The sequence below is a fragment of the Eublepharis macularius genome, chromosome 4 (genome assembly GCF_028583425.1).
Source record: "Eublepharis macularius isolate TG4126 chromosome 4, MPM_Emac_v1.0, whole genome shotgun sequence".
NCBI lineage: Eukaryota > Metazoa > Chordata > Lepidosauria > Squamata > Eublepharidae > Eublepharis > Eublepharis macularius.
The window spans coordinates 166,616,164-166,627,967 of NC_072793.1; the positions used below are offsets into that span (position 1 = coordinate 166,616,164).

At 45.8% G+C, this 11,804-nt stretch overlaps 1 protein-coding gene across 3 annotated transcripts; it reads left to right on the forward strand.

Annotated features, from left to right (window-relative positions):
* The first annotated feature begins 546 nt into the window (after window positions 1–546).
* LOC129329391 (zinc finger and SCAN domain-containing protein 31-like) lies at window positions 547–11,582 on the forward strand. Of its 3 annotated transcripts, none has more exons than XM_054978942.1 (4): window positions 547–608; window positions 4,031–4,770; window positions 6,079–6,205; window positions 8,534–11,582. In XM_054978942.1, the coding sequence occupies exons 1-4, from the start codon at window positions 587–589 to the stop codon at window positions 9,451–9,453; spliced, it is 1,809 nt and encodes a 602-aa protein (XP_054834917.1). In that variant the 5' UTR covers window positions 547–586; the 3' UTR covers window positions 9,454–11,582. The 3 variants fall into 3 exon arrangements, with proteins under 3 accessions (XP_054834917.1, XP_054834919.1, XP_054834918.1); XM_054978944.1 differs by having other exon boundaries at window positions 557–602; window positions 4,036–4,770; XM_054978943.1 differs by having other exon boundaries at window positions 559–608; window positions 4,036–4,770.
* Window positions 11,583–11,804: the final 222 nt, after the last annotated feature.

Sequence of the window (11,804 nt, forward strand, 5' to 3'; positions counted from 1 at the left end):
GCTGCCCATTTCCACACATTAGGCCTCTATTCAAAGGACAGGGTGTTTTCTTTCAGGCCTGTTGATAGCCTATTGGTAGCGTTCAGCGCTAAGGGCATAAATATTATGTAATATCCCGTCTCAGTTAGAAGGGCTGGATTTGACTCAGAATGCCTTCAAAAGCTTGCTGTCCCAAACCTAGGAAATGACCGTCCTTGCAAAGCTGTGACATGAACACACACGAGAAACTGCCTTATACTGAATCAGACCACGAGTCCATCAAGGCTGACTGGCACCAGAACCTGGGACTCTCTGCATGCACATCCCCTCCCCTGAAGCGCCTAACGAAAGCTGCGGAAGGAAAACTGGAGCATTTGTTTGAACAGGCTGGTGTTTTCCCTCTTCCTGGCTAGCAACTTTAGTCTGGCTGTACGCTGAAGGGGTTAAATACACAGAGATGTAGTGCCTAGAGAAGACCAGAAATTTGTGACCCAAGTAAAGCCACCTTCCTGATCCTCCTCCCCCGCTCCTCCTCTTGTTTCCTCCTCCGGATTCTGCCTTTTTGATGGAGCAATAGCAAGCGGCAGATTCTTTCCCAGAGGCTGCAATGCAAAAATTGCAAGGTGTGGGTGAGTTAAAGCTCCAAGAGGACTCTGCTGGGGGACAAGAAAATTTCTTTAAAAATAAAAGAAACAGGAGGTGCCAAAAATCCATAGCTGTAATGGATGGCTGCCAACTCTTTATCCGCCCTCTGCAGCTGTGCTTTCTAACGGCATTTTGTTCTGCAGAAGTTAGCATTGCTTCCGCATCCTGTGGATTAGCTGCCTTTTGTCAGAGTCGTTGCTTTTGAAGACAGACTTGGTTGGGATGTCTTGGTCCATTGGCAATCCTACCAGCTCAGGAGTGTGACTGGTGTAGGAGTAACATAGTTAAAGTTACCAACTGACTAGAGAAATCAGTTCCAGTGTCTTGAACAATAGTGTGTGGAAACTGGCAATTTCGTGGCATGTGGATAAAAGTGATCCCTTACCAATATTTGCCTGTTCTGCTGCTGGTTGTTGTGGATTTTCCGGGCTGTATAGCTGTGGTCTTGGCATTGTGGTTCCTGACGTTTCGCCAGCAGCTGTGGCTGGCATCTTCAGAGGTGTAGCACCAAAAGACAGAGATCTCTCAGTGTCACAGTGTGGAAAAGATGTTGGCAGGTCATTTATATCTACTCAGGAGGGTGGGGTTGGGCTGAGTCATCCTGTAAGAGTTTCTCACCTGGGAAACTCTTACAGGATGACTCAGCCCAACCCCACCCTCCTGAGTAGATATAAATGACCTGCCAACATCTTTTCCACACTGTGACACTGAGAGATCTCTGTCTTTTGGTGCTACACCTCTGAAGATGCCAGCCACAGCTGCTGGCGAAATGTCAGGAACCACAATGCCAAGACCACGGCTATACAGCCCGGAAAATCCACAACAACCATCGGTCTCCAGCCGTGAAAGCCTTCGACAATATATTGTTCTGCTGCTGTTCAATGCACAGGAGCCAGGGGCAATGGAAAAGGTGGCGGTGTTAAGCACAGTGTAATCTCTAAAGGAAGTAGGGTGCTTATAAAGTGCCGTCAAGTTGTAGCCCACTTAGGGCAACCATGTAGGGTTTACAAGGCAAGAGATAAACAGAGGTGGGTTTCCATTGCCTTCTGCTGAATGGCATCCCTGGACTTCCTTGGTAGACTCCCATCCAATTACTATCCGGGGGTGACCCAACTTCTGAGAACGGATGAGATCAGGCTAGTCTGGGCCATTCAGATCAGGGCAACGGAAACATTATCTAATCCTTATCTGTCTGACTTAAAGACACTGGTTCATGGTTGTGGAAGATGTGAGCCCGGACCTTCTTGGTCCCAGCCTAGTACCGAGCACAGAGAAAAACGTGATCGATCGCTAGCATCTGACGATCAAGGTGGCAAATGTACAGCTCAGAATGAGATTTTTGCACAAGTATGATGGGAGGTTTGGCTCAGGATGCCAGCTTTTGTCCCAGCTCTTATAGCTATGTCTTTAACAGTGGTTGGATGCATAGCAGGGAGCAAAAGAGTTCAGTGCCTTGCAAAAGCAACTGTTGACAGTCTCTTAGTGATTACATGAAGCTGTAGTAATTCATATATCCCTGCTAAAAGCTCAGATTCCATGGGGTGGGGGTCAGGGAACGCTAGTATCCTGTAATGATAACTGTAGCCCTGTAGAGACATTACAGGGCATTCCCTTTACACGTTATAGGAGCTTTCCATTCGCAGATGTCAGGAGCATGTGGATCACCGAGATGCACCCGATATTCAGGATCTGATAATGTGTGAATTGGGCAATACATGGATTTTCCAATCGTGTGAACCAGAAAAATGGAAAATATTGCCCAATTCACACTTTACAGGATTGTGCAAGACACACAATGGTAGGCTCTTGGCAACATGTGAACAGAACACCACCATAACATGTGCAGAGGGCTATTGCCATAGGATTGCCAACAAAAACCGGCCTGCTCCTGTGCTTTTAAAAAGAAGTCTGACTTGTAGAGATCAGGAGGTAAAGCTCAACCTGACCTGCTTCCTAATTGCTGCAGATCAATTACTGTTAAGGGCACAAAGTACATGTCTTGTTTCAAAAGTTGGCAACCTTATGAAGATCCAGCTACATTTAAGAATACAAGGAGGAATGGCAGAATTGTGTTTGTAGCTGCCAGTTTAACAATTAGATAGATGAGCTCCAAAAATGAGTTTTAGGATGGAGAACACTGGATCAGCTATCAGATGGGCTGTTTACTTTTAAAACTTCTTTTTCAAATGTAGTATGTTATGTTCATTTACATATAAATTTCTACTTCACTATATTTTTAAAACACAATCCTATAGATATTGTAAAAACTGCCTCGTAGATAAGCGGCAGGGAGAGAATATGCACTGGCCACTTAGTGCCCTTCTGATGCAGCAGGCTTTTCTTAGTTCAAATGCAACCTCTCTGGAAAGCAGAAAGAAATATTTATTTCCTCGGGATGTGGTCTCCCAAACCTCACCTAACTCTCAGGTCTGTTTGTTTATGTCATTTGTAGTCCACCTTTCTCACTGAGACTCAAGGTGGATTACACATTGTGAGACTAATACAATCTGTATTAAGGACATTTCCAGAAACAATGCTATAGGGTAAATAAATACAAGCTTACAAAGACATAGAATTAGCAAGGATACAATACAGAATTGAAGAAATGCTGGAACAGAACATAATCAATTCTAGGGCTGACATTAGACAACATGGAGCACAGGTGGCACATAAGAGTACATATTTAAAGCAACAGATAATATGTAAGTCAATATAGTGATGAAGTCTATGGTCCCTAACTCGTTAGCGAAGCGTCTGAGACGGCATCCCTACAATACAGCCTTCCCATCTCAGTAAAAAGCCTTTTTGAATAGTTCAGTTTTGTGTTGTTTGCAGAAAGCCAGGAGAGTGGGGGCTCTCCTGACCTCCTCAGGCAGGCCGTTCCATAGGGTAGGGGCCACCACAGAGAAAGCCCGTGTACAGGCTGGCACCTGCAAGAGACCCTGTTTGGATGAGCGAAGCTGCCATGGAGAGACACAGAGTGGGAGTCGGTCCTGTAAGTATGTCAGTCCAAGGTTGTGAAGAGCTTTGTATGTGATAACCAACACCTTGAACTAGGTATGGTAACTGACAGGTAGCCAATGGACTGACTGTAGGATGGGGGCGATGTTCATGCTCCTGCTCGCTCCTGCTCATTGTGAGGATGTGGAGGAAGGGAGAACTCTGTACACTGCCCCGAGCTCCCTGGAAGAGGGATGGATTTCAAACCGTCATCAATTTATAGTCTGCCTTTTTTGCCGGGACTTAAGGTAGATTACAAATATAAGAACTATTGGCTTAGGAGAACGAATGTGATATCATGGTTAGAGTATGGTGGGAGACCTCTCATCCTGAACCCCCAGTCCCTCGCCTCCACTCAACGGAGTGGCAGGAATATTTCTCCCTCACGCATGAATTTCCTTTCCAGTTCAGGAGTTGCAGCCCAGAATAAAAATGGAGAAGCACGGCTTGGCAGGACCCAAAGCTGATGAAGGATTGGAGGTAGGAGGGAAGGAGCCTCACGTTGTCCAAGTTGGCACTATCCGCGAGTTTCTGGCAGGGTCAGCGCCAACACAAATCAAGCAGGAGCCTGAGGAGGGGCTGCAGCAGCGGTGGGAGGCCCAGTGGCAGGAGTTCCTGAAGACGGTGGAGTCCCCTCACTCGGGATGGAGACACCTCAAGTTACCCGAGCCTATGTCGGAAGAGGAGACGAAGGAATTTCAGGCCTCCTTCAAGGAAATAGCTGGTGCCAGCCAATGGTCTAGAGGCGAGTGGATGACCCAGACTGTGCCCGGCCTCAAGGGGGTCCATAAACCCAACGGAGGCCTGGATCCTTCTGTGAAGGTGAAGGAAGAGATTGTAGGTGAGGTCGCCCTCACCTCGGAGATGAGGCGCCAGCGCTTCCGGCACTTCTGTTATGAGGAAACTGAGGGGCCACGGAAAGTTTGCAAGCAGCTCTGGGAGCTCGGCCATCAATGGCTGAGGCCGGAAAGGCGCACCAAAGACCAGATCCTGGAGGTGCTGATTCTGGAACAGTTCCTGACCATCCTGCCATGGGAAATGCAGAGCTGGGTGAGGGAAAACGGACCTGAGACCTGTGCCCAGGCAGTGGCCTTGGCCGAGGATTTCCTCCTGAGGCTGCAGGAGCCTGAGAGATGGGAAAGAAAGGTGAGAAGATGGATACTCTGAAAGGCTGAGGGCAAGTGGTGGAGCACTCTCTTGTAAGCCTGTTTCCAGGGTTGCCAGACTGAGCCTGACAACTGGCGGGAGGTTTGGGGGTGGGGACACAAGGGGGGTGGTGTTGAGTGTGTGATGACATCACTCCCAGGGGAAAAACTGGGCGAGATGGTGGTTTTACCATAGTGTTTCCAGTGATTCCTAGAGCTACCTGTAACTTCCAATTTTTTTCTGAGAAGTGACAACACCATGCCTGCGATGATACCAGATTTTTTTTTAAAACCCTCCCCGCCACTTCTTGTAGTGGTGGTGGTCAACAGACGCTCAAAGTGGGGGATTCTCTCTGACTGGAGGAATGGCATCCCTACCTGGTTCACACACACAGGAGAACAAGGTGGTAGAATCTGCCTCACTAACTCGAACTGCTGATTGGTGAATCCCTCTTTGAATGTTACTTTGCATTAACACTACACCCCCGCCCTGAACAACCTCTCCTTGCAAATACAAAATTAACATTGAGAATCGTCCCCTTATCTGTTCCTGCTGAGCTGGTTTTTTGTTAGCAGGGAGTTTTTGAAATAGAGGAGCTTTCCAAACTGGTGATTCTTCACCTGGACTTTAATATTTTTAAGTTGCTTTATGCTCTGGGATTTTATTGACTGGAGTTATAATGGTTTGGGTTTTTTTTTAATGATTTGATCTTGTTTTATTTTGGGAAGTGCCTCGAACAGATGTCTGAAGAGGCAGCATATAAATGTTCTAAGCAAATAAGTGGTGCAGTCCATTCGGCCACCTTATTCTCCTCCATGTGTGTGAATCAGGTCGGGGGTGGGGGGGAAAGGGATCCACCTGGGAATCGGTTCCTGTTTCTCTGAGACCTGCACATGACAGGACAGCAGCAAGTTAGTTTGTTAAATCCCAGGACTGTATAGATTAGGGGCAGCAAGGAGGTTTCACTGTTTCTAAGGAAAGGGAATTTGTGTGTGAAGGGACTTGAGCCCTCCTGGTTCAGTCTAGTCTGATAGGAAGCAGCTCTCCAGGCCCTCAGGTAAAGGAGTTTCTTTTCCAATACCATTACTTCAGATCCTTCAACTGGAGAGGCTGGAGAGTGGAGCGTTCTGCATGGAAAACAAAATACAGTTCCTCCCCCAACATACAGGAATTCGCCGAGGGGGTAAAAACAAGACAGGAATGCTATCAATAACAAAATACCTGGAATGCGGTGTTCCGGTAATCGCAGCCTGCAGGCACGTCTCGAGATCTTCAGAATAATCCACCTGCTTCTCTGCTTCTTTTCAGGAGTCAGAGCTGTTGGAGGGCTCCTTCATCACCACCCCAAATTCAGAGCAGGATCCATCAGATGCCGTGAAGATGCAGCTGTCCATGGAGGGCAAGCAAGAAGGTGACAAAGATGTCACCTATTTTGGTAAATAACGACATGGTTCAGTTATGGGGGTGGGGCCTGTCACAATGCTGGACTGATCGTATGAGTTTTAATCTGTTTAAATCTGCATAAATTCATTTAAATCTTCACTATTAACTTTGAAAAAAATGTATTACCCAACAACACTTTTCTAGTTTGTTGAACAACTAAAAGCTGCAGCCAGCACTAAAAGCTGATCATCCTGGCTATCATCTAAAGAACCGCTTACTCCCTTACAAAACTACCCGACCACTCTGGACATCTTCAGAGGTCCTGTTTTGGGTGCCTCCACCTTCTGAGATTAGGCGGGCGGTGATCCCGGAGAGGGCCTTCTTGGTTGTGGCACCAAAACTCTGGAATTTTCCTCCCAGGAAGATTCATCTGTCCCCTTTTGTTGCATTTTTCTATCAGCAAAGACTTCTTTGTTTCATTTGGCATGCTCTCAGTGATCCCTCTTTCATGTCCAATGTTTTTATTGTTGTTTTTATTGTTGTTTTTTGTGTCTGCATGTTTTTAGTTCTTGTTAAACTAATGATTTGTTGTTATTGTTTTGGTTGATTTTAAGTTTTAAAATTCGAGCACAGATTTTTTTTTCTCAGCCATTTACTGTTTCATCCTTTTTTATACATCTGAGTATACCAAAGTAAGGCTCGTTGGTTTTTTCTCTCAAAAGCATATCTACAGCCGTTAGAAACATTTTATAAAAAGAAATAGCTGAGTTTTGCCATGAAGCTTACTGTCTAGCCTTTGTCTAGGCTGCCCAACCTACCTCACAGGATTGTTGTGAGGGTAAAATAGAGGAGGGAACATCTCATGCTCCTTGGAGGATGGGTGGAATACAAATAACACAATATAGAGACAGAGCGAGATGGATAACTCCATTGTTTGAAAAGGATGAACCTACAAGTAGCGACTGAAGTCTCTGTTCTTCACAATAAAGATCTGAATATTACTAAGAGTCTCTCTACATGAGATGCCTTGGCACATGTTTGTCAAGTGTAGGGAGACGCAATGTTATCTGGAAAGGATAGTTTAAAGAGACAGAGCTGGTGGAGATGGCTCCTCAGAGGGTTTGTTCATTTCATCTTCGCCTCCCAGAAGGCTCTGTCAATTTCACCTTTCCCGTCTAAAACTGTGCGGGATCACAACCAGAGGGTAGCAGGGAATGGAAATGGGATGGAGCTGCTTTCCAGAGCCAGGCTTGGACCTGGAGAGGTTATAATGGGCTGAAGTTTCCCTTCTGGCATTTCACAGCCCCTTCGCACAGCTCCAGTGTTTAGCAAAGCTGTTTCGGTCTTTTTAAACTACCCTTCCAGGCTAACATTGCATCTCTCGACTTCGCATGTCTCGTGCATCACTGCATGTCTCGTGTAGAGAGACTCTTAAGTTTCTGGCGTCTTTTCTGTTAGTAATCCAGCACAAAATTAAAACTAAAAAACTTTTATAATGAGAATGGGCCTTATAATTTCCTTTCCTTTCCATTCCTGTTAGATCAGTGTGGTTAAGCGTCAGGCTATGCCATTAAAGCCATACCATTCAAGGAAAGACGGAGAGGAAATAACACAATAATTCTGTGGCATGGAAGCATGTACTCTGAGGCCAGTGCCAGCACCCTGTGGCTCTCTAGGGCTCATGGAGGGCTCAATAGAAGATTGGCTTAATATGCAGAAGATCCCAAATTCAATCCCTCGGCACCTCCAGTTAAAATATCTCATATTTCACGTGACGGGAAAAGACTGTCTGAGACCTTGGAGAGCCAGTCAATGTAGACCATGTTGAGCTTGATGTCTAAATGATCTGACTGGTATAAGGCAGCTTCATATGTGCATGTTGAAAGGGCCTGTTGTTCTGAACTTTAGGTAATCCCTAATCCTTCCTCCCTCAGCATGTAATATTTTATTGTACCCTGCAATGGCTTTGAAAACATTAGAGAAACTTATGTGTAAACGACCATTAATAACCATGGTAATTAAATAGAGCCCTCATGGTCAGAGGCAGTGTACCTTCAAATGTGTGTGTCTGGAGCAAACAATTGAGGAGGACTCTTGCCTTTGTGCCCTTCTTGTGAGGTTCCTGAAGGCATGGACTGCCCTCTGTCGGAAACAGGGTGCTGGACTAGATGATCTTTTGGTTTGATCCAGCAAGATATATTTTGCCATCTTCTGGGCATGGACCAGGAGTCACTGGGGGTGTGGAGAGGGGAGGTAGCTATGAGTTTCCTGCATTGTTGTACTGGTTCCCTCCTTGCTTTATTTTATATTTGTGGACATCTTCTCTCTCCAGCAGGGCCTAAAATTAACATCACAATGCTTTCCTTTTGTCTCTCCCCAGAAGAAGCTGAGAAAGCACAGGAGAACGAGGTGGAGACCTTTCAGCTGGGGAGACCTGAGCAAGTGACTGTTTGCGAAATATCACTGGAAGGGACCAAAGGGGAATTTTTCCAGGAGATTGAGATGCCTGGAAGCCCCTCAGGCCCCGGAAATCACTGGGAAAGCCATACAGAGAAGACTTCGGGATTTCTCTGTGAGGAAAGCGACCTGGGCTTACAAGAAGGTACCTTCCAAGATGGAATCCTCAAGTGTAAAATCAAGAAGGAACAGGTGGATGTCGAGAGCTTTGATCTGTTGCAGGGTCAGACTGTGCAAATGACGGTCAAACCCTATCAGTGCCTCTACTGCGGGAAGACCTCCAATTGCAAAGCAAACCTCGTCGTACACGAGAGAACCCACACTGGGGAGAAACCCTACGCCTGCTTAGACTGTGGCAAAAGCTTCAATCGGAAGTCGACCCTTGTCCGGCACAAGCGGATGCATACGGGAGAGAAGCCGTATGAATGTGCACAGTGTGGGCGGTGCTTCAGCATCCGGTGTAACCTCATCAATCATGAAAGAATCCACACGGGCGAAAAGCCATACAGTTGCACTGACTGCGGGCAGAGCTTTAGTCGGAGGCTTCAGCTAGTTATACACAGGAGGACCCACACAGGAGAAACCCCTTATCGATGTGCCCAGTGTGGGAAATGCTTCACCCGTCGCTCTTCCCTCTTAACACACGAGAGAATCCACACAGGAGAAAAACCGAATACGTGCACGGATTGTGGGAAGAGCTTCATCCAGAAAGGCTACCTTCTGATACACCGGAGAATTCATACTGGCGAGAGACCGTATAAATGCACAGCATGTGAGCAAAGGTTCCTGAACCGGAGCGATCTCCGTAGGCATGAGAAGATCCATACAGGAGTGAATCAATGAGAAGGGCAGGATGAGAAAAGAGGCTGTGGCATTGAGCAGGGTACCACTAATCCAAGCACTTGGCGCGAAACCACTAATCCAAGCACTTGGGCAGTAGGTCTTTCCCAGCACTTAAAGACTCTTCAAAACAAGACGCTAAGGACTGAATTTCAGATTTTCACATACCTTGCGTGTAAGCCACCATGAAGCCGCAGCCCCTCAGTATTGATACCACCCACTGTTGACTGCCCAGAGACCATAGGATTTGCTAGAAATAGAAAAGCATTTAATTTTTTTTAAGACTTATTTTTACCTTTAAAAATTTCTTAGAAAGGTAACATAAAAAAATCGTCTGAGGTGCAGACATCTTTATTAAGAGCTTGAAAATTGTTGTACCACCTTCCTTGCAAGCTTTTGGGACTTTTCAGTTGGGAAAAGAAGGGGTGCAGGTGCGGGTGCGGGATGAGAGTGCTTTTATAAAATGTTGAAAGAAAGTCAACAGAGTGAACTTTTCCCTCTAGAATATTAGAACTTGGGGTGACAGGCACTAGATTTGGGATAGAGGCAAAGAATAAAATACTGTTTCACACAATTCAGTCTGAACACTTGGAACTCTCTGCTACAAGACGGAGGGATGGCTGGTAGTTTAGATGCCTTTAAAGGGGGATTTCATGGTGTGGGGCTTTATTGATGGTTATTGGCTATGAATAGGCTTGCCAAGAAATCAGAGAAAAAAATCCTGTCACTTTAAGAGAAGCCTAGTATGGTAGAGTTGCCAGCTCTAGGTGGGGCCTGGAGATCTGGAATTACAGCTGGTCTTCAGGCTACAGAGATCAGTTCTCCTGGTGGAAATGGCTGCTTTGGGAGGTGGACTCTATTGTATTATACCCAGCTGAGGTCCTTCCCTTCCCCAAATCCTGCCCTGTCTAGGCTCAACTAGATTTGCCAGGTCCCCTGGGGCCCAACCTGAGGAATGGGGTGTGTGTGTAAGGATGCACACCGGGGGAACTTATCTCACGCGCAAAGCATACAGGAGCGTGCTCCAGAGTTCCCAGGCCCATTCCCTGCACCTCCCCACCTCCCCCACTGGCCAGGTAAGCGGTGGCTGGGAGCGGAGAATCCCCTGCCCCCACTGGGGGAATGGAATCCCCTAGGCTGAATCCCCAAATCTCCAAGAATTTCCCATCTTGGAGTTGGGAACCCTAATGTGTAGAAATGGGCAGCTGAAGCTTTTCATGGCATGGAACATCAGCTGCTAAATAACATCCCACTAATCCTCTCTTAGGTTGGAAGGTGGCCTGGTCTTGTCAGATCTCAGAAGCTAAGTAGGGTTGGTCCCAGTCAGAACTTAGATGGGAGGCCGGGAAGACCACCGGGGAAGCTGGGGTTGCTCTGCAGAGGAAGGCAACAGCAAACCAGCTCCGCTCTTCATTTGCCTTGAAAATCCCTTGACAGGATCACCATATAGTCAGTTACAAATTGATGGCACACACATACATATAAGCCTCTATTAAGAGAGACAGGACTTTTTTCCTTCAGTTTGTTGGCAACCATCAGTGTGAGAGCTGAAGGGAATGTAGATATTCTGAGGAACCGTGCATTTGAAATCCTAGTGGTGAATGGTAGGGGAAGACTTCATGCCCCGCCTGTGAATTTCCTCGAATCCTCGAGCTAGCTGCTATTGAAAGCAGGATGTTGGATAGGTGACCATTTGGTCCGATCCAGCTGGGCTTTTGTTATTCTGGCTTGTTACTTCTCAAACCAGAATTGCTCTTCAAGGGGACATGTTAAAATGACAATTAAACTGTGTCTAAAGCTAGTATATAATGAATATTGATTAAAGAAAATCCCAGTGATTCTAATCGCACTTAGAATATTAATACTTATTCAACAAGGGACATTAGCACAGGAAATATACAGTTAATGGCAGAGGTATGATTTTAGGGTTTTTGAGGCAAGTAAGAAAGGGAAATGGTACATTAGGTGCCTCTTGTTTGTAGTTTTCTCTGCATCTCAAATTCTTAGAATATAAGACATCTGTGCTTTTTATTTATTTTCTTCTTTGTTGTTTCTGTGTATTTTGTTAAAGCCAAATTAAGGCTTTTGTAAAGCTTGGGTGGGGGTTCAATAAAAAAGTAACAAAAATGGATTCAGTAATGCTTTTAAAAGTTCTTTTGAAGGGAATGATAAAAAAAATCAAAACAGTAATTTTTTTTTAAAAAAAGAACCAATCAAGGTTTTAAAAATGCATTATAACTTTTTAACTGTGCAGTCCTCACAGAGTTGCTCTCTTAAGCCCATTGTGGATTTAGAAGAATGTAACTGTATTCAGGATTGTACTATAAAAGCATCTGTCAGAAAGGCAGGAAATG

Coding starts and splice junctions, on each gene's coding strand:
- LOC129329391 (XM_054978942.1), top strand. CDS start 587: ATGCAAAAATTGCAAGGTGTGG. Junction 4,771..6,078: donor CTGAGAGATGGGAAAGAAAG/GTGAGAAGATGG, acceptor GCTTCTTTTCAG/GAGTCAGAGCTGTTGGAGGG. Junction 6,206..8,533: donor CAAAGATGTCACCTATTTTG/GTAAATAACGAC, acceptor GTCTCTCCCCAG/AAGAAGCTGAGAAAGCACAG.